Genomic DNA, 22,454 nt, shown 5'->3' on the forward strand with positions numbered 1-22,454 from the left:
AGCACGCAGGGAAACACACAGGCACACACGGACCCCGCAAGGACACACACAGGCACACACGGACCCCGCAAAGAAACACACAGGCACACACGGACCCCGCAGGGAAACACACAGGCACACACTGACCCCGCAAGGACACACACAGGCACACACGGACCCCCAGGGACACACAGGCACACACGGACCCCGCAAGGACACACACAGGCACACACTGACCCCGCAAGGACACACACAGGCACACACGGACCCCGCAAAGAAACACACAGGCACACACGGACCCCGCAGGGAAACACACAGGCACACACTGACCCCGCAAGGACACACACAGGCACACACGGACCCCGCAGGGACACACACAGGCACACACGGACCCCGCAAGGACACACACAGGCACACACTGACCCCGCAAGGACACACACAGGCACACACTGACCCCGCAAGGACACACAGGCACACGGACCCCAGGGAAACACACAGGCACACACTGACCCCGCAAGGACACACACAGGCACACACGGACCCCGCAGGGACACACACAGGCACACACGGACCCCGCAAGGACACACACAGGCACACACGGACTCCGCAAGGACACACACAGGCACACACGGACCCCGCAGGGACACACACAGGCACACACTGACCCCGCAGGGAAACACACAGGCACACACTGACCGCGCAGGGACACACACAGGCACACACGGACCCCGCAGGGAAACACACAGGCACACACGGACCCCGCTCGCACCCCTCACCCGGCACGCGCGCTCACGCCCCCGGGCGCGCACCGGCACAGGCGCGCTCACGCCCACGGGCGCGCGCGGGGCGGGGGCAGGAGGCGGAGGCGCGCGAGGAGGAAGAGGAAGAGGAGGAGGAGGAAGAGGCAGGGGGAGAGGCGGGGCGATCTGCAACTTCCCGGAGGCTCCGGCAGGTGCCTCGGCTGCTGCGGCAGGCCGGCGGGTAAGAGAGGGTCGCAGGGAGCCGCGGGTCACGCCACGGGCACGCCACGGGCACGCGCGGTGACCTCGGCCACCCGCACCGCCGGGGACGCGCACACGCCGGGGCTCGGGCACACACCTGCGCACGGCCCTTCTCCCGTGTTACGCCAAGAAAAACCCTTCCGTAAATAAGGGTTATTTCCTTCCAGGCAGCTAGGGCTAGATTTACTAGATTTAAATAACAGAGAATGAAAGAGAAGAAAGGCAGCGCCATGTATTAGCACAGCGAGATCAGTATTTCCTTAAAACAAGCTGCTGTTACATTGCTGTGATACTGTTACTTAGTTTTAGAAATTAGTAGCTCTCAAAGGCAAGCCAGGCTCCTTTGAATGGCAGATAAATTTAATATTATCATTCAGTAATGCAGCAGTGATGCCCAGATTACAGACCAAGACTGCAGTGCATGATCCAGAGCTGGTTTATTAAACCATTTTAAAAATAGAGACATCGTGGCTTTTGTGTGGCTGCACCGATGATGCACAAAGATACTTGGCTGTTGGCAGTGGGTGTTCAGTCGTAGGGCTGCTGTCACAGCCAGACAAAAAGCTGTTTTCACAGGGGTCTGCACTTGGCAGAGGCAGAGGCCAGGGCAGGAAGGATTGGTAGCTCTACCAGCTGGTTTTAGACTCTTGTGGATATCCTGTTACTTCTCCTCTGTGCCCTTTGGCTAGCTTGAGTTCTGGATCCAGCTGCAGCACCCAGCTGTTATCAGACTGCCCTGTCCATGAACTCATATGGCACCATCTTCAAGCAGTTTGCATGGACTTTGCCTCTCCTGCTGAGATATGAAGCCCATCCCAGGCTCCAGACTGTCCCCTTTTCAGACTGAGTTAATTCACAGGCAGGTCATTTCACTTGTTCCTGTGCCAGCACTGCTTAGAATTATAAACAGCTCTTTATCCTTGCTGATGGTTTACACCTTTAGCCTGTGTATGTATGCACATGGATACACGTTTACACAATATCATATATGTATGTATATATATGTGTACGCATGCATATATTTATAGAACAGAGTCACATTCCTTCCTGGGCTAAGGAGGTCACACTCTTGCCAGCTCCCCTGGTGTGACATGTTTGGTTTCCTGTAGCATCCTTGGCTTTTCATGCAATTGCTCCCTTTTAAACACAGAATATGAAAACTGCAGATAATACTCACAGATTGCTCTTTATTTCTAAAATTCTTTGCAGCTGTTAGAAAACGAACGATTTCTGAAGATCTGAACAAAATGCAAGTAATGGTCAACTGCAGCAGAATTGCCAGGGGGATTTCATGAACCAGGGAAGAATGGGGGAAAAAATTCCAGTGGAAGAAATGCCTCAAAGATGGGTTTCAGTAGTCTTCAAGCACAGGTGTATTTTGAAGCTTGTTTGAAAATTTATAGCTTCACAAGTACCATATCAGGATAGATGCCTATAACAATTTATTTAAATTTAAATTTGAAAGTGAGGAGAAAGGAACTAGAAGTATTGGATTCTTTAAAGGAGATCAGGCTCAGATTTTAAGATACTGATGGTAACATCAACTCATTAATTTTGCTCATCTGTCAGGTTTTGTCTCTGGGTTAAATCCCTTTGTTACTGTAAAATAACTGTTGATTGCTCATTCTGTATAGTAACACCATGCATCATTTTGAAAGAGTAGGTTCAAACACTAGGGTTTACTGAACAGGAGTCTTACCTTTCTAATATAACTGCAAGAATCTAACTGATGGGGTAACTTGTTTTTTCTTCTTCCTCAGAATGACTGCCTTGTGCACCATGAAACATTTATGCCAAGCAACCAGAAATGAGAACAGATATGCAAAAAGGTTCTTTGGTACTCTTCTGACACAGACAGCACAAAAATGGTTCTTTTCGCCATTCTGGATAGTGGTACCTGACCCTAGGAAGTCAGCTGTGTTTGGACTTACTCAACCATTTTGTACAGATGAAAAATCTCACGCACAACCAAAAAGGAAAACTGCATTTGGAAGTGTTGGGCGAAGAATTCCCTATCGTATTTTGCACGTAATCAACCAGGATGGAGAGAGCTTAGGAAACATGCACCGAGCAGAAGCACTCAAACTTATGGATCAACATGGCCTGAAACTAGTTCTGCTTCGTGAGAATGTAGAACCTCCAGTATACAGACTAATGACTGGGCAGCAGATTCACGAAGAACAGCTTAGACTTGCAGAGAAGAAAAAAGCAAGTCCAAAACCAGGTATGTACATTATAAACACTACAACACTGAGGACTTTGAAAAATGCTGCATTAAAAGTGGTTTCAGCAGATTAAATCCTCTTACTTGTATTTCTGTAAATCCAAAGCAATGTCACTGCAGTCCATGCTATTAAGGATTTGCAGTGGTGAAAATAAAATTTTGGATTAGTCCTGTCTTCCACAGAGAAGCCCTCTATTGCCCTCGCAGGATTTACTATTTTGGCATCTGCTGACTTTTAAAGAAAATATTTGAGTGAATATAACTAGACTCTGGTTCCATGATACTCAAATTTCTTTTTTTTTTAACGAAGGCAAAGAGTGACAGGCAGTTTTTTGCAAACTAAGGACTAGATACACCAATATAATTACATAGTTTGTCACCAGTAGTCATGAAACACTCTCTCCCTCGCTTACTGCTAGAAAGGCAAAGTCTGGAGCCCTTTCTTGTACAGAGTAAGAGAAAACTTTTCCAATATTGAACACTTTTCAGTTTCTTTCTTTTCTTAAGGCAGCCTGCTCCAGCAGTTCAACCAAGTGAGTTTGGTAGAGAGGTTTTAGAAAAGGCATGTGACCTATCCTCTTATCCTCAGGCTAATGAAAATAGCTGTGCTTTGGGCAGGGTTCTGATTTTAGAGGAGGGCATTATTGTGGTAGTGAATTGCTCTGTTCAAGAAACCACAAAAATACTGTTCAGATGGTAATTACTTTAGAGAAACTTTTAGGAGGAAGAGACAACCAATTGTTCTAATATATTCCAAGGTGTGGTTGTGCTTGCAGTCGAATATTGCACTTTATCATTCAGTAAAATGGGCTTGAGATGAAGAGCTATCTAACGTCAAAGCTTTTATCTTCAGCTGTCCTACGTGCAGAATGCAGGAATTTGCACACTAAGTCTTTAATTCCAGATCCAGTACTTACCTGTTAGAACTACATTGTGGATCATATGAACAAGACTGTAACTAAAAATACCTTAAGCTTTCTGACTCCAGAGATTTACATGTATGCCTCAAACATGCACTCTGTCTCCCAGTTATGGCAGTGAGTGTATCAAGTAGGCACCCTCTAAGGTGAGAGTGGTACATGATGAGACAATGAGACTGGAGTGCTCTGAGAAAGCAGCATGGGAGGAGGGAGTCGAGCAAAGCACCATAAGCTGTTAAAAGAGAGCAGCTAGTACAGATTTGTCAAATGTTAAGCCAACACAGTTTCAGTTCTGTTTTAAACAGGAGTGGTTCAGAAGGAGCTATCCTTTTCTTCAGCTATTGCCAAGAATGACTTAGAGACCAAGACTAAGCAGATAGCACAGTGGATTGAAAAGAAACACCATGTTAAAGTTACCATCCGGCAAGCCAAAGGTAGCAGTACAGACATGGTAAGTTCACTGCTGAAAGTTGGACCAATCAATGTCAATAAATAACTGCAGTTATTCACCTTTCCTATTCAGTACTGCCACAATTTTTAGTATGTCAGTGAAGATATAAGTCCTGTGCAAGTAACAGTTGCCTGTCTTAAGCTGCTCCTGTTCAGTTGTAGAAAAGCAGTCCCAGAGAGACAACTCAACCATGTTTCCTTAAGAATCCAGCTGCAATACTGGCTTTGACAGCAGAGTCTAAGCAGTTCCTACTCCTATGCAGCACCACCTTAGTACTGGGGCTGATGAAATTTTCTTATGTATGGCTTTAGCCAGCTGACCCACTGAAAACTTAAACAGTGAGGTTTAAGAAAAATTGTCTGTATTTTGGCTGGATTATTTCACCAACTCTTCTTCTGGAGCTGCATTTGTGCAACTTTGGCTAAGGTTAGTTGTCCATTGCTACGTTGAAAACTACTGGAATGGTGTTCCAAGACCGGCAAAGTGAACATCCCTAAAAATGTCAGGAAGCTGATGGCAACTTACAAGTATAATTGCAGGGCCTTGAGACCTCACTGTCATTTGCACAAATGCATTTTTTATAAATGTTTTGTGTAAGATTTTTCCTTGTCATGTCTGTAGTGAATTAGGTTCCCTTAACGATTGTCTTAAATTGATGGGGAAAATTGCAGTATCTCCTCATCCAAAAACAACAAAACATTGTATAGGAAGCTAATTCACAGGGAAAGGGTAATGGGAAGAATTGATGATGGGAGGGAGCAGAACATTTCATGACACAATCCAGATTTACACTGTCAAATTTAAAAGCTTAATTATGAGTTTAGGAGTTCAGTGTGTTACATGAGTGCATTGTTACCACTCAGTTCAATACCACCAGGTTCTGCTAACCTCAGAACAATACTGGCCCTAAGAGGAAAGCCCCATTAATAATAATAATATATCTGAATCTAGAGGAAGAGGAGGATGGAGAGGTGTCAGATGCAGACCACTGTCATGGACCCCCTTAAAGAGCAAAACACAATGAGTCAGCAGTCCAGACTAAGTGTTAGGAAATGGCTTAATCCCCCTCTAGTGACTTGCCTAAACCTGCTTACAAGTAAAGAACAAACAGTTAGGAAATGACAAGCTGAAGTGCTCAAACCAGGACTAGCAACTAGCTTGTTTCAGCTAATAGCTAAACTAAGCAGATCATGTTATTACAGAGCAGCTTGAAATATTTTTCTACCTGTATTTGTGCATTCATTTAGCTCCATTTTTCTCCTCCTTTTTAGTTCATGCTTTTTGATCAAATTTTGGAGACTGTGTCTGAGAAAGCCACTTACCTTTCCAAACCAAAAGTTGCTAGAGAAGGAGTGAGTACCTGTATTTTGAGGCACATGTCTGACAAAGAGTTAAAAGCACACCAGAAGATGGGAAATCAAGAAAAACAAACAGTAAAGAAAGAGGAAAATGAAGATCTGAAGTCAAATGAGTTGCATCGGTGACTTTCCAGAGCAGTGTAAACAATATTTATTTAAAAAATAAAATAAAAAATACTAACTTCATCTAAAGTTATTGTTGAGCTTTGCATTGGTCATTCCATGAAGAACATTGTCGCAGTTAACCTTTGCTACAGTCTGAATTTCAACAGTTGGTATTCCATTTTCCACGTGTTTATCTGCTGCCTTGCTTTCTGTCACAGCCTCCTTCTTTGCTGGCTGTGTTTTAGGAGGAGTGTAGCCACTGAGACGAGAGGCTAAGCTCCTCTTGGGCCGAGAACGCTTTGCCTGGCAGAAAGAGATCCAGAATGAGGGAACGTAATGCATCTGCGGAGCAAAGACTACTAATGTGGTGGGGAAGGAAGAAATCACTTTAGAGGCCAGGACTGCATTAGTCAAAGAAGCTTCAGAAATTAAGAATCTCACAAAATAACTAGATATTTGACCTGTTTGTCTACTTGAAATCACATTCTAAAGCAAGTAACGTTCATCCTCCTCTGCAGTGACAGGGTAGGGTTGAGAAGACTTTTCCAAGAGTGTAACTTACTTTCAAGTTCAGCTTTCTCTTTTGAGGATCATGTACAACTGCGTGTCTTGCTAGGCTCTGCTACAGTTATAAAGAGCAGAGAAAAAAAAAAGAGTTAAGTTTATCACTTCAGATTATGTAATTCAGATAAGAACAATTTAAAACATACATACCTTCATTGCAAACACTTTTCCACAGCCTGGATAATCACAAGAGAATGGTTTTTTCTCTTCATGATACGAGAGGATATGGCTTTGAAGGTTAAATAAAGTTGTGTAAGTTCTTTCACATCCTTCTCTGGGGCATCGGCAGACTTCCCTCTCTGCAGCATGTGTCTTTTGATGCTGCTTGAGGTAATCCTTCCGTTTAAAAGTTTTGTTACACTCACTGCAAACTATCAGCTCTGAGGGGGAGAAAGGAAGAGTATAAACGAAAAATTTCTTGAGAGAAGCTTGGAATCAAGCCCTAGTGGTCCACTAGAACAATGCTGAAATCAACATGAAATGCAAGGAACGTGGAGATTTCAAGAGAATAATGCACTATGAATTCTCCACATGTGAAATCCTACATTAAGCAATTTTTTGTTAACTGAATCACAAAACTAAGTTAGTACATTGAGCAGCATTTTCTTCAGATCTAGGTGTAGCTGGAGTGACAACTATTTTACCAATAAAGAGTTAGTAGACAAGTTTGGACACAATGACAAGTTGATGAAATGAGAGCAGTTGGTTTCCCGTTTGTATCAAAAGTTTACTAAAGCATTTGGAATTTACCTGTATGACTGACTTTATTATGTTTCAGAAGCTCTGTCCAAGTTTTTGCAATATATGAGCAGTTTTCCTTCTTGCATGCATAGCCTGTTGGACAAGACAGATGTTTACAATCACAAAGGGTCTGGCAAACACAGTCCAGTTTTACAAGGGGGAACTCCACTTCCAGTGTTCGAAAATTAAAAGCCAGTTATTCCTTGTCTCCTCCCATACTGCACAGAAATAGGATAAGAGACAATGAACCATCAACATGAATTAGAACAAGAGAAAATCCTAACAGTTTTCAGTAAGAAACCTTGTGTCACTGACACAAGTTGTGTAGAGAGGCTGTGGAAGCCCTAGCTCTGGGAACATTCAACACCTCTGGATTCGGTCTTCAACAGCCTGATCTAACTGCCCCACCTTGAGCAGGGAGCTGGACCAGATGACCTCCAGAAGTCCTTTCTGACCTAAATGACTTTGTGAAACTCTCTCCCCTTGCTTCAGGAGCCATACACTTGCTCTCAAATAGTTGAAAATAACTAATACTATACATCTATATACATATTTGCACTGCATATTAATAAAATATAGTGACCATACAGTAATATTCTAGAGTCTAAAGAGAGTCTACCATTCTACCAAGCAGACAGGAACCATGGAAAGTCAACAGTATTTAAATCCCAGGACTGGAATGTTCAAAAAACTATGAACAAGTCCTTGTCTTAAAAAAGGAACACAGTCCAAATCACAGCTTTCTGGATACTCTTCCTAGTCTGTTGGGTTTGTTTGGTTTGGTTTGGGTTTTTATCTGTCACTGGAAAGCTGGTTATCTGTCAATGAGAGAATGGATAGGATTAGCTCAAATACACATGGGCACATCATGATGACCTCACTTAAAAACCTCTCACATAGATTCATTAATAACTAAAAATACACATGGTTCTGCCAAGGCTCCATAGGAAATCTGTGGCAAACTGGCAACTGATCCTAAGCTCTGGAGATCTAGGCTAATGCCCTAACCATCACCAAAAGATGGATTATTGACAAGGAAGCACCTCGGGAGAAGAAACGACCGAAGGAATCCTGAGCTCTGTTCAGCCTGCCACAAACACACAGTAACTGAACACTGCAATGCCTTGCAGTTGTATCCTACTTCACTACTCAAAACAGGTATTCTTGTCTTGTCTGTCTGGATCACTAGGCCCAGAATACTTTCATGTCTGTCAGACATCCATGCATACTCTGCACTGAAAGCAGTCCTTTTTCCTTTGCTGAAACATAACTTAAGCAAGAAGGAAAAACTGTTTTACCTTCATGTATCTTCTCGTGCCGCTTTAGTCGGCTTGGAGTAGCGAAGCACTTTCCACATCCTTCTTTATTACATCTAGGTACAAAATACAGTAGTTTAGTTTCTTTCACTGTATCCACATATTTTTTGTTCTTTATGTCAAAAACAATTAAAGTGAACAAAATAATGCAAGTTTCCCCTTGCCTAGAGGTCTGTGTGTGTCCCCACCTTGTAAAAGTAAATTCCATAATATTTTTCTAATAGACTCGGATGTCTTTGAGAGTCAGAACTATGATTTCCACATATGCAGCAATTAAGCTTTAGCTAAAGAGCAAGCCTTATATCATCCCTACACAGCAGACTCTTCAAACATAAAAGAAGGACAGAAAATTGAAGGTTTAAGTGGCTTGTACAGAAGCATCAGAGCAACAGCAGAGCACTGGCTATTTCTGTCTGTCATCCAGCCATAGCAGTGCATTTCACTTCAGTGGAGTGAACACTCATGTTAAGTGTGACCCACCTGTAAGAAATTCAAGACTAAACTTTGCTTTTAGCCAATCTGTAGTGATGTGTTACCCAAATGGAGTTGCAATGCACAACTTCTAAGATTAGAGTCCAAGTTTCCCCTTTTTCTAGGTACTACTCATTTCAATGTCAGCCAAGTCACTGCTTTTTACTGGGAAATAAAGGTAGCTGCATTTTTCATTACTGTGCAAGCTCTTATGCTTGTATTTCAAATTATGAACTAAAAACTCATAGTGGTGGGGGTGGGGTGTTTTTTTTAATAAAAATGCTGGAATGCTAAAGTTACACATCACCAAGACTGTTACTCAAAACAGATTACTGAGCAAAGGACTAGTTCAAGAAATATACTTGCAGCCCTGACTACAAAATTTTTTTTACTGCCATATCAATGAAAAGGCATCTGTTTTCATCTACAGTGTTTAAATGGAATTGTTAAAATTCAGTATTAAAATTATCCACCTACTTGAAGGGAGGTTCATTGGTGTGCTGACACTGATGAACTTTAAGTTGTTGATGCTTCTTGAAAGACTTGTTACAGCCTTCAAAGTCGCACTATTGAGGAAATTAAGTAATTATTAGAGGCCAAATAATGACAGCCCAGTTCAGGTGTTTGCCGAAATCCCAGTCACAGTATTTGAATTTATACAAGTACTACATAATAGTAAGTTGAAGTATTTCACCAGATACAAAAAGGAGCTTGTTTAGCCTCCACTGTACAATACAAAGGTAATTACTCACCACATATTGCTTTTGCTGATTTTGATGCTTGCGCTCAATGTGCTTCTTTAAGTTTGATTTTGTTCCAAATCTCTGATTGCACCCATCTTTTCTGCACCTGTAAATGAACTGCATTTTTTGTTACTGCTGTCGAAACAGTGCTTTGTTCCCTAGGTAGATATAAAAATCATTGTACAAGAACACACATGGAAGAATTACTGAAACTAACAACTGAAATACAGAAACTTGTGTTAAAGACACTAAAAGCCAGAGGCTAAGTTAGCCTTTTAGTAGTGTACTCTTGGGGGAGATCTGCCCATTCCTTTAAGCATCTGTTACAGACCACTGCCAGGCAGGAGATTTTAGGCTAAAGAGATCCCCATGTGTGTGCACTGTTATAGCAGCACCCACGACGCCACAGCTAGACATGCATGCCCTGTACCACCACCCTGTTTTAACTCCCTTTTCTTACGGACAACTACACTTCAGCTTAAACAGTAAAACCTTGGGCCTTACTTGAACGGCTTTTCCCCGGTGTGCGTGAGGAGGTGTCGGGCGCGGTGGAACTCCCTCGTGAAACCTTTGCCGCAGCCTTCATACTCGCAAACATAGGGCCTCTGGAAGAGAGGAGCTGTTCCAGGGGGCAACCCCACCCTGGGGGGCTCGGGCGACAGGGGAGGCCGTCAGCGGGATGCCCCGGCCGCCCCGGTGTTGTGGCACCCCGAGGGGCTGACGCGGCCTGCCCGGTCCCCAGCGGGGTCCCAGCGCGGCGCCCACACCTCGGTCACACGGGCCCACCCTCCCCGCCGGCGCGGCTCACCTCGCCCGTGTGCCGGCAGAGGTGGGCGGACAGCCGCCAGGCCTTGTTGAAGGCAGCGTCACAGCCGGAGAAGGAGCAGATGTACCGGCAGGTGGGAAAAACGCTCCCGCTCCCTGTCCCTGTCCCTGTCCCTGTCCCGCTCCCGCCGCCGCCCTGCTGCTCGCCGGCCATGCCGGAGGGCACGTGACCGAGCGGGGGGCGGAGCGGCGGCGGCGCGCGCTCAGTGAGGCGGGGCCGCGGCGGGACCGCGGGTGGGGCGCTGAGGGGCCTGAGGAGCTTGAGGGGCCTGGGGGCTCTGAGGGCTGTGATGGGCCTGAGGGGCTGTGACGGGCCTGAGGGGCTCTCACCCTTGAGGGACTCCGTGGGAGCTGCGCCGCGGGACCCTTTCCCGAGGGACACACGCAGAGCCCCCCTGTCGCTGCGTGCGAGGAGCCGTCACACAGAATATCCTGAGTTGGAAGTGACCCACAAAGATCTTCGGGTCCATCTCCTGGCCCTGCACAGCACCATTCCCAAGAGTCACACCATGTGCCTGAGAGAATTGTCCAGACGCTTCTTGCGCTCTGTCAGGCTTGGTGCTGTGACCACTTCCCTGGGGAGCCTGTTCAGTGCCCAACCAGCCCACTGTGTGAAGAACCTCGTCATAATACCCAACCTAAACTTGCCCTGACTCAACTTGAGGCCGTTCCCTTGCATCCTGTCAGTGGTCACCAGAGAAGACATCTTTGTCTTCCCCTCCTCTTCCCCTCACTAGGAAGTTGTAACTGCAATGAGGTCTCCCCTCAGTCTCTTCTCCACCGTGAGCACACCAAGTTACCTCAGTAGCTTCCCATACAGCTTCCCCTCCAGACCCTTCACCATCCATGCTGCCCTCCTTTGGACGCTCGCTGATAGCTTAATGTCTATTGTGGCACACAAAACTTACCCCAGCACTCGAGGTGAGGCCGCCCCAGTGCAGAGCAGAGCAGAGCAGGACAATCCCCTCCCTTGCCCAGCTGGCAATGCTGTGCCTGATGCCCCCCTGCCCCCCCCAGGACATGCTTGGCCCTCCTGGCTGCCAGGGCACTGCTGACTCATGTTTGACTTGCCATCAACCAGAACCCCCAGGTCCCTCTCCATGGCACTATTTTCCAGCATCGCATTCCCCAGACTGTACGCACATTCAGGGCTGCTCTGTCCCCGGTGCAGAATCTGACACATGGCAGAGGAGGTCTGGTCATGCCGAGATCCACACATCTAATTCTGTGTCACTCCCCACACATAACAACTCTCCTGAGGTTTTAGGGACATAGGGGCTCTGCTACCTCCCCAAGAAGCACTTCATGGCTTTTGCAGGTGCCAGGTCATGTCCTGGGACAAAGGCTCTCTGAGCATGTTCAGTTTGGCTCCTGCCTTGCCCAAGGATGAGTCTGCATAATGCTGGTCAGCCTCTGGTGCAGACCAGGGGAATCTCATGGACTCTGACATCAACCTCTGCTGGATGCTACTTACCACCTGCCCTGAAATTTGTGTGTTTTCAATCTAGGTTGTTCACGACATGGCAGATTGTGGTGGGGTGGTGGTGGGGTTTGTTTGGGTGTTTTGGTTTTTGTGTGTTGGTTTTTTGTGGTGGTGTTTTTTGTGTGTGCGACAGCAGATGGCCTGCCAACCTGGCCTGTGGTCCTGCTGTGTCCCCAGCACACCTGAGGTTGCAGCTAAAGGAAGAGGACATGGGGCTGAGCTGAGCTGAGCTGAGGTCTATGATACCTTGCCCAGCACCTTCCTGACACTGACTTTGAGCTGAGGAAGCTGGGGGTGTTTAGTCTGGGGGAAAGGATGCTCAAGGGAGGGACCTTATAGCACTCTACAGCCACCTGAAAGGAGGGTGTAGCCAGGTAGAGGTTGGTCTCTTCTCCCAGATAACAAGTGACAGGACCAGAGGAAATGGCCTCAAGTTCTGCCATGGGAGGTTAGACTGTATATTAGGAAAAAATTCTTCAGGAAAGAGTTGTCAGGCATTGGAACAGGTTGCCCAGGGAAGTGGTTGAGACACCATCCCTGAAGATATTTAAAAGATATGCAGACATGGCACTTGGGGACATGGTTTAGTGGTGGACTTGGCAGTGTTGAACTGGTTGGATTCAATGATCTTAAACATCTTTTCCAACCTAAATGATTCTATGATCACATCATCTGCTCTGCTTTGCACTACTTGAGTTGTCACATGAGCTTTATTTTAGGTGACATCCTCCATCTGCTGCAATTCTCTCCACAGAGTGACTGTGATGAGCAGGGTAAGAAAGCTGGAATATGATTGTGAAAAGGGAACCATCCTGTGGAGAAAAAATTCCCAATCCTTTTTCCTTGTTTGAGTCCTCAAAGCTGTAAAACCTGAGCAGATGGCGGTGCATAGAGCAGGCTGGAGAACTTGGGGAAGAAAGACGGGGAATAAGGATCGGGAATCCAGTGTATGGGGACTGCATGAGGAGGGAAGGGATGCATGAAGTGAGGTGGCAGGAATGCCAAAGGATGGGGAACCTCATGGCTGTGCACAGCACACTGTGGGGAGGGAGGCTGCTGGGCCGAGCAGGAGCTCATGCCGGCCAGGAGCAGATCCTCATGGCTCCGGGGGATGTCTCTTATCTCACTCATCTGTAGCAGGATTAAGGGGAGGGCTGAATCAGTCAAAAGCTCACAAAACAGCTTCTTTTCAGCAGGGTAGTCAGTTTGAAAAAATCTCAGCTTCTAACAAATACTAGCAAAAATACATAAAATAAAATGTTGCTGTGGTTTTGGTTGGTTGGGGGTTTTTTGTTGTTGTTTTTTTGTTTGTTTGTCTGGTAATTGCAATAAAAAACAAACCCAAAAGTTAAAAAAGAAGTTATAAATGTTCCCTTTTGAGAACATTTCTTTTCCTTTCCTGTGAAAACATGATATATTGCCTCAGGCCTGTCTAAAACAGGTGAGGCAATAGCATGCAAGGGAGAAAACTTTGGAAAATGTTGCTACTGGCTAGACAGAGAACAAATATTCGTCACATTGGGTTTTTGTACAATGCCATTTTGAGATTTCAGCAGAGTCCTCTGGGAATTTTAATCCAATTTTGGAAATATATAAATAGTGGGTGACTCAAGGCCAGAGGGATTCTCGTTGTGTTGTATTTTTGATGTCTTCTTATTTGACTAGTGAGAGGGAGGATTTTGAAGAGTCCTCTAGAAGAGCAGGAAAGAGAGTGGGTTGCCTTTCAGATTTGATGCTATAATTTTCCACTGTGGGAGGTGAAAAGTAAACCTTCTAAGAGGTTAGAAAATTAGAAAATCTTTCTCCATGCAGTGGAGAAAAATTAAATCTGAAGATAAACATTTTCAATGCAAGGTCCGCACTGCAGCTGATAAATTTTAATAATCTGTTAGCTGAAAGGGAGCAAAAACTCAGAAAAAATGAGGTAGTTCATTCCCTCAAGAAAAAAACAACACAGAACTACCTCATACACAAGTAAAACCCCCACAGGGTAGTAAATCCCTCAGACTCTGATTGAAACTATTTCTTTAAGCTACCAGGATCTACTCAGAATTAAGTATCAATCAGGGAAAGACTTCATGTGGTGCTGAGAATACTCATATCCCTCTGAAGAACTGCTGAGTGAATGGGCCACATATTTTTTCCACCAAAGGCTGTTTCATTTTCCCATCCCACTGTTCTGCTGTAAGTGGTGGTATGTACTTAATCTCCAAGGTAAGTTGTTAATCTTTGTGCAACACAATTGAAGTCCAAAGATCTTATGTTTATGAACTTTACACAAAAGTTATTTCAATGTGTACTAAAATGCAGATAAATATGTTAAAATATGTTTAAATAAATCCAGGGTAGCCATGTGATTGCAGAAATTATTCCCCTGCATGAGAAACTTGGGGAACAGAAAGGTTATTTTTTCCTATAGACTTCTTCCAAGTTGAATATTGTTGGCTTGAGGCACCATATCTAGAAGTCTCTTGCCCTGGTGGAGTGGAGGTGAGATGCAGAGAGACTGTGACTTAAGGATGACACTGACTACTATTTTTGTGTTTTGAACTGGTCCCAAAAAGTTTTGTGACCCTGACTGCATTGGTGGTTCAACAATCCTGCAACAAAACCAGACACGTGTCTAAAAAAAATAAAAGGGCTTCCTGCTTTCCAGAGTAAGGGGAGAAATTGTAATGAAGTTGGCAAGAGTTGTCGGGAAACTTCCTGCAGTTTTTGGAGAAGTCCTTCAGTTAAGCGTAGTGAACTGTCACATGTAGGGTGGGACAGAAGTAAAATGTAGTAAAGAAGTAATTTTAGCTTTTTTTTGTAGAGGTGACTCTACAAATGTGGATGAAAAGAGCAGAGGCTGGGAGAAGGGCCCTGGTGGTTGTTGGCACTGAGATGGATCAGCCCAACCACACTGGAAGTACTTCCTGTGTCTACTGTATTACTGCTCTAATCTCTGCCAGTTTCCCCTGCTCCAGTCTACTTGCAAAGTTGTATGGACCCCAACTTTCTTTTCCTCCTCACAACAATGACTTTATTCTGTCCTTTACTGAGTGTGGGCTCGCTCTTTCTTTTTTCCTAAATCACAAATCTGCCGCGCAGCTAAGGGAGAGTAGGATGAAGTACATGTGAATTATGCAACCTGGATGCCAGAGGTGAATTGCAGTCAGGATAATGTTTTCTTCATCTCTCTGTTTACTGAATTATAGCTGGCTTGTAATGGTGCCAGTGTCCTCAGGAGCCCTTTCTAGGGATTTCTGGGAACCACAAAAACATGTTAGGAAGAGGATGGAGTTAATCAGTTGGGCTTTCCTGCTGCTATATTCAGCCCAGCAAGCCGCCTCTGACAGATGTTTCTGCTTTTAGGCCACAAGGAATGTTATTGACTGGCTTTCCCTGTGTTCAAGAAGCATGTAAAGCTATCAAAGACTTGTTTTCCATAAGAGCATTTTCTTGTCAGGTGATGTTTTTCTATCTCGGGCACAGTGGATTTTAATGAATTTCTCAATAGACTGATTCCCCGAGGAGAAGAAACAGAGGAAATCTGCATTACTTGATTTTTCCTCCTATCTGTGGGAAGCCTGGGATATAAGCAGAGCTGTGGGGAGGAGCACCCAGAGCCCTCTGCTTCCCATCAACCCGCCCATCGACTATCCTGACCCACTTAGTTAGAATAAAAATTTCTTTATGTCATACAAAGCAAATTAGAGCCAAGTCCCAGGTGTTGCTTACACAGTTCGAGGCCAGTCAGTTCATATTTCTGCCTGGGTCCTGGATCTCTACCAATCTCCCATGACTTGTATGAAAAGAAGGGGAAAAACCTCACTGCGTAACCTAGTTCCCCATGAGCTCATTCTGGGCGGGATGAGGGAAAGGAGGACTTGGGCACAACCCCTCCATGGGCTGTGAGATAATGGAGGGACCCTTTTCTGGAAAGCACCACTTTTCACCCCATTCCTGCATTCACCCTGAAGGATTTGCATACCCATACATTCAGCTCACCCAGCCATTAGACAGGATCAGACAAGACCAGATTAAAACAAAATGGTCCCAGTTCTCCTTTTCCCCATTGTAGTCCCCTGAAGTGAGTAGTTACTCCTCAATTCCCCAGCTCAACTCTCAGAAGGAGCTACCTGCTGGAAGGACACTGCGCCTAGCAATAGGACAGAAGGCAATGGGCAGACACTAATGCACAGGAAGTTCCAGCTGAACATGAGGAAGAAGTTCTTTACTGTGCAGTGACTGTGCACTGGAATAGGTTGCCCAGAGAGGGTGTGGAGTCTTCCTCACTGGAGATATTCAAGAACTGCCTTGTATGCAATCCTATGCCATGCTCTCCAGGATGACCCTGCTTGAGCAGGGAGTTCGGTCCAGATGACCCACTGTGGTCCCTTCCAGCCTGACCCATTCTGTGATTCTGTGATTGATGGTTTATACTGACTCACGGCACAGGCAGTTTTCAGAAGGGACATAATACCCAGCATTATGTCTGCTCAGAAAATGGTGTCATTCCTAATAAGCCACAACTATTTGTGCTTGCAGCACTGGCCTCTCAAGGCATCACATGGTGTGTGTCTGTAAGGACCGCAGTTATCCATCTGACCAAAACTGCAGGTGCAAAGTTATGCCTGCAGCTACCTGGGGCCATAAAAACAAGGCATCCTCCAAAGCTGCCACTCAGTAGCTCAGTGAGCCCTTCCTCTCCAAGCCAGGCCCCACAGGATGCTTCTCCAGCATGTGGTCTGTTTGCTCAGACAAAGGAGAAACACAGTCTTACCCATCCTCTCCTGGCGCCATTCACTAGGAGGGATGGTTGTTTTAGTGGACCATAACTATTGTAATAATTGTTGTTTCATCAGACAGAATTATTAGTCTGTCCATAATGTGTTGGATAGCAACACTTGTCTCAAATGCCTGTTAATTATCTAAATAAGCAAATTTGCTTCCTTTCCCACCATGGTCACTCATGTCTTGTGTCATTTGTGCAGCCAAAACTGTGATCCTTTAAATACCCCTGCAAGTATTTGTTATTACAGGAGTTGTGTCCTCAAAGCACAGAGGCTGCTGATATGAGGGAGAGATGCTGGACTAGTTCCTCAGGCCCTGATCCAAATCCTCTCGAAACTGGTAGAAAAGTGCTCTCATTCTTTCATGGCTTTGGACTATATCCTCAGATAGTAACTTTTTCCAGGCAGGAATTTTGCTTTAAAAATCACTTGAATACACTTCAGAGATCTGGCAGTTGATAAAATACTCAGCCTTAGGCCAATACAGCCAGTGAAAGCCCTGAATATATTGGGTATTTTTTCAACATAACAGTACTTTTCCTGGGGAAAGCAACAATCTGATCTGCTTGCTTATCCAGAATCAGACCTGCAACAGCTTTTCAGTTACTTAAAGACATCAAAAACATTAAAATGTGGCTGTCAGTGTAAGGGTTTGGGGCAGCAGAAGTCCACAGGGCTTCAGTGCTTCCTCTGCCTGCTGCACAGTCAGGGTTCAGTGTCCCCTCAGTTAAATGCCAACGCTCTACTCCAACAGGCAGAGCTACCTGCTGGCTCCACCTCATGGAAGCCAAAATCCCAGAAGAGTGTTCTACCACTGTCATGGGCCAAAAAACGGGATAGCCTCCCTGCAACATGCTGTCCCCCTCTTCCTTCATCACCCCAGACTTTCCAGGCTGCTGTGCATGGGCTGTGGCAGTGAGCTCCCTGTACCTGAACAAGAGCATCTTCAGAAGGTAAATTTGTACCTTGAAGCTGCAGCCCCCAAGATGTGACACAGAAACAGGTCCCAGGGGGTGAGTGTGGGACAGGATGGTAGTGGCTGACATGGGGGCAGCATCCCTTGGGCAGGGGCCAGGTGATCCCGGGGGTGGCTGGTGGTGCACAAGGAACCTGGAAAACTTCATCCCACAAGTTTGTGTCATCTCAGGAGTGCGCTGGGAGACAGCCCTTCTTTGTCTCCCACCTAATAAAGGACTGAAGAAGAGAAGTTCCTGTTCCTTCACCAGCCTGCACCTGAGTTAAATGCCCAGGAGCTACTCAAATTCCTCCCGTTTTGGTTTAAATCTGCACAGAAACTGGAATGCAATAGCTGCCAGAGGACTCTGAGATGAGAAAATCACAGAACTTCTCCCGAAGGCTACCATTCAATACAAATCTCAAAGCATGAGTTTTCTGGCAATAGTAGTCATTTTCCTCAGGGAAGTTATCAAGGACATAATGAAAACCATCAAAACTCAGGTGAATTTTTTCACCTCCCGGAGATTTCCCTTCCCAGATGTGGCTGGTGACCCTGCAAGCACACAGCTGTAGGGCTGCATGTTGGGGGCTGTAAAAAAGAAAACCGTGTACGTTTAGTGAAAGGATATAGAGCCATCTAGTGACAAGTGAAACGCATTCTTCTTTCCGTTCTTCATTCCGTCCTTCCTTTCACAAGCCTACGAAAGCCTGTGCTGACCACCAGGACTGGCACGAGCAGCTCCTCACCCACGGATGTGCAAGGCTGAGCCGCATGAGGTTCACACCGCTGGAGCTTTGCATGGTCTTCAGCAAAGCTTTTGTGAGCAGAGATGGCAGCACTAAGCAGAAATGCTGGCTGCTTGGGTCTCTGACAAGATTTGGGTTTAGGAAGAGCCCGCGGTGCCTCACAGGCAGTGCAGGGGGCTAGGCACAGGCAGAGTTTGACCCGGGATCGACAGTGGGAAGTGAGGCTCTTGTGTTTGTTGGGAGATGGTTTCCCCGGTTTTTTTTTTTTTTTGTGTTTTTTTTTTTTTACTGCTGTAGGCAAGCAAGGAAAAATTCAGGACAGGGAAGATGCTTCTTAGGGAAAAAATTGTTTCAAAATATGCATGAATTTTATTTTTAAAAAATAATGAAAGGATTCTAGAAATTGTAGAATTGTGCCCTTTTAAAGTAAGAAAGTACTTGTGCATGGCATTCCCTATGACCAAAACAAAAGTCTTCCATATTATCATTAACATATTGAAAAAATGTTATTTCTTGGCAAAGGAAGCATTATGCTTTCTTTTTCTCTTTGCTTCTCTCTTTGTCTAGCACATTCCTCCTCTCACCGAAAAATTCACACAACTTATCTTGTTATCAGTTCAGTTAATTACATTACAGCACTTCCCAGCAAATTAAGATCCAAAGCTTGCCAGTTTACAGTAAACTCCACAAAGAAAGGGATAATGAAGTTACTTAGCAGGTTTTGTTCCTTGGGTAATTTCCATACATTTAATTTGTAAAGTGGGAGATAAGGGAGCTGCCATAGCTTTTATGTTAGCCTTTCCAAGCATAGTCCAGGTCTCCTAGCACTTCTGGGAAGGTAGAGATTCTCCTGCTGGAGAGCCCAGAGGTGATGCCATTTTCCCCAGGGTAGAGAGAGGGAGCAGATATGTGCTGAAAGCAGAGCCGAAGCACGGATCATTTGTATGCTTTATGCTGTATCTGTGCTTCTCAGGGATGGACCACTGAGCAAGGTGGTTGTGTTCCAACCACAAAGCCCTCAAGCCCAGGTCTTCTACTTATGTCACAAGATTTCCCCATGAACAAAATACAGGGTTGTCACGTCGTGCCAGGAGCAGAAACCACTTCCAAGCACTTGAAATGGAGAGGTGCATGGTAGCCCATCAGAGTGGTGCTTTCATAGCACAAGGATGGAGATACCTGTGGGAGTGTGGCATGACACTGTCTGAAGGTGTGGGGCTGGGACCACCACACCAGCTCTGCACTGAACCAGCAGCAGACCAGCTCAGGGCCAGAATGGACAGACTAAACTGTACCAAGCTGTGCTGGGAGGGGAAAGAACTTAAACTCTGTTTTTATGGGGAAGTTACAGCTGCAAAGTTTGGTTTGACTCAGTATAGAAACATACCCAACGCTGTCTGAACCACAAAACAGCCCAAAGCAAAGTAATCTGTTTGGGATCAATCTACTTGTTTGGATTAGCCTCTGATTTCTGCTTTTCTTTTGAAAATAAAGGCCAAAATTTTGCATTTTTTGTTCCCACAGAAAGGTTTCTTTTTATCAGATAACAGGTTTTGGACCTTTTCTACTTAGTGGTTTGTTCATACCTACAGTCACAGCCAGAAACTCAGCATTAACATTCTGGTTGTTTCACACATCCCTAATTAAGCTGAGGGGACATGAGTGGATGTAATAAGCTACCAGAGCAAAGGGCGTGGAAGGAGAACAAGGACAATGCAGTCATCAAAGAAAGAAAAATGCTTTTGGGTAGGCTTACAATTTAAACCCAGAATTCCCTACAATTATTACCTGATTATGGTCGATCTCTATCACATTTTGCTTTGTCTCTTTTGTGTTCCTCTTCCCAGATCCTCTCAGCTCCCTTTGGCCATATGTGGGTGAAAAATTCACTCACATTCTGTGCTTATTCATAAATCTGCATACTAAAGTCTGGGCAAGAGGCTGTATTACATGCTCATCCAGCCCTTGACATCCCCCAGGAGGGATTCCAGCCTTTCACTGGGCTGTTGCAAACACAGAACAAGTGCCTTAGCAGTGCATGGCTCTCCCTTACCATCTCATGTGAAGGTGTTACTCCAGTCATGGTTAATCAATTGTGAGCCTGGGAGTGACAAGTCAGTTCAGTCAAATCACTTTAATCACTTTAGAGCCAGGTCCAAAGACTGTCGTTTTCTCACAATGCTTGCTGTGACACTTAGTCAGGGTCAACATTTAATTTGAAGGACTAATTCTGAATGTATTTAAACAGAAAGCTCTCTGTGAAGATGTAACCCACCAGATGCCCCAGTTGCTGGAAGTTGGGCAAATATTCACTGTGCTTTCTGGAAAGGACTCCAAACAAAACAGTTTTCTGTTTAATTTGAAAAGTCTCCACATTTCCATCGCAGTAAAGAGAAAAATACAAAGCGCTTCTTCATTCTGCATTAAGCTGGCAAAACCAAATGCTTTTCACTATTCTATTTCATTTCTATTAATAAGCCTGTGAGTACAACCAACTTGGATAAGTTACAAACCAGATTTACTCATCAGGCTCTCTGGCTCTCTACTCTGTGCTCCATTTTTGCTGTCCACCTAAAAGATGTTGGTCTGCTCCGTAGCAAGCAGCTGCCACACCTCTGATGGGTGTTTTAAATATATCATCTGCCTCAGAGGAAACTGCCTTTCCCTGCTGTAGCAGATTTTGGGGAGTAGAGAGCTGAGTAGTTTAGCTCATGCTCTTGGGAGAAGTCTTCTTTCCTCATTGAGAGAGCTAGCTCTCTTTACAGATTTTAATTGTAATTAGCACATCTGAACCACATCCTTTTTCTCTTGCATCTCTCCTGTTGTCCATGCCGCCCCTCAGTCCTGTGTGTTGTCTTTGCTTGTGCCATTTCTGGAAGTGTTCAAGGCCAGGTTGGATAGGACTTCGAGCAACCTGATCTTGTGGAAGATGTCCCTGCACCTGGTGAGGGCATTGGAACTGATGATTTTTAAACTCACTTCCAACCCAGGCCATTCTAAGATTCTATGTTTCAATGATCCAAAACCACACACATCTGTACCACTTGAATGCCCTGGATGCAGAGACCAATGCTCTCTGCAGCTCCAGTGTGAAGTGTCAAACACCTGCTGAGCCATGTGCTGCCCAGGAGGGGCAGGGAGGGATGGCATCAGGACAGGGAGAGCTATGGTCAGCTTGCAGATGGTTTGCAGGTAAAAGGACAGATTGCATCAGTTAGCTAATGATAAGCAGGGGGTCAGTTGAATCATTAAACATCCACTCAGAGACACATTTACATATTTGCCATACCCAGAAGGTGCCGGGTTGTGTATGTGTCCAGTGATGTGCTGCGAGTGTTTGCAGTTGCCCTTGTAAAAGTGCCTGTTGGTTGAGTTTGTTTGTTTTCTGTGCTTTGGTCCATTGGTTTGCCACCAGTTTGCAGCTCTACCTCCCACATGAAACAGTCCTACTAAATAGATGCCCTGTCCATAATAAGAGGGATGAAAGAGCAAGGTTTGGGAGCCCAGCACAGACTCCCTTTTCAAAAATTTTCTTAGCAGAGTCATCTGTTTCCAGGGAAGAAAATGATGATTAATTAATTCCTGGGATCTGAGTCGGTGACTATCCCATTGAGCCCAGGAAAGCCATACCAGTACAAGCCAGTTTAGGCAGAAGAGTCTCCATAGACTCTAGCAATGGGCTCTACACTTTATAGCTCCTCCCCCACGCAAATTCTGAAGCTTGTGGGTGATTTCACTGAACTTTTATGACAACAACAAGGGAAAAAACCTTGGGAACTAACATTGCCCAGCAA

At 45.2% G+C, this 22,454-nt stretch overlaps 2 protein-coding genes across 3 annotated transcripts; one reads left to right on the forward strand and one right to left on the reverse strand.

Annotated features, from left to right (window-relative positions):
* Positions 1 to 841: 841 nt before the first annotated feature.
* MTIF3 (mitochondrial translational initiation factor 3) lies at positions 842 to 6,125 on the forward strand. 2 transcript variants are annotated; one of them, XM_085062432.1, is made up of 5 exons: positions 876 to 960; positions 2,190 to 2,351; positions 2,741 to 3,204; positions 4,430 to 4,575; positions 5,847 to 6,125. In XM_085062432.1, exons 2-5 carry the CDS (start codon positions 2,272 to 2,274, stop codon positions 6,057 to 6,059), a joined length of 903 nt encoding a protein of 300 aa, XP_084918558.1. In that variant the 5' UTR covers positions 876 to 960; positions 2,190 to 2,271; the 3' UTR covers positions 6,060 to 6,125. The 2 variants fall into 2 exon arrangements, with proteins under 2 accessions (XP_084918565.1, XP_084918558.1); XM_085062439.1 differs by lacking the exon at positions 2,190 to 2,351 and having other exon boundaries at positions 842 to 960.
* On the reverse strand, positions 6,057 to 10,863 carry GTF3A (general transcription factor IIIA). The gene is made up of 9 exons (XM_085062419.1): positions 10,682 to 10,863; positions 10,378 to 10,478; positions 9,883 to 9,979; positions 9,608 to 9,696; positions 8,642 to 8,715; positions 7,353 to 7,436; positions 6,753 to 6,982; positions 6,601 to 6,660; positions 6,057 to 6,341 (listed from the first exon to the last, which is right to left on the reverse strand). The coding sequence occupies exons 1-9, from the start codon at positions 10,850 to 10,852 to the stop codon at positions 6,117 to 6,119; spliced, it is 1,131 nt and encodes a 376-aa protein (XP_084918545.1). The 5' UTR covers positions 10,853 to 10,863; the 3' UTR covers positions 6,057 to 6,116.
* Positions 10,864 to 22,454: the final 11,591 nt, after the last annotated feature.

Source organism: Lichenostomus cassidix, chromosome 1, assembly GCF_008360975.1.
Source record: "Lichenostomus cassidix isolate B80296 chromosome 1, HeHo_3.0, whole genome shotgun sequence".
Lineage (NCBI taxonomy): Eukaryota > Metazoa > Chordata > Aves > Passeriformes > Meliphagidae > Lichenostomus > Lichenostomus cassidix.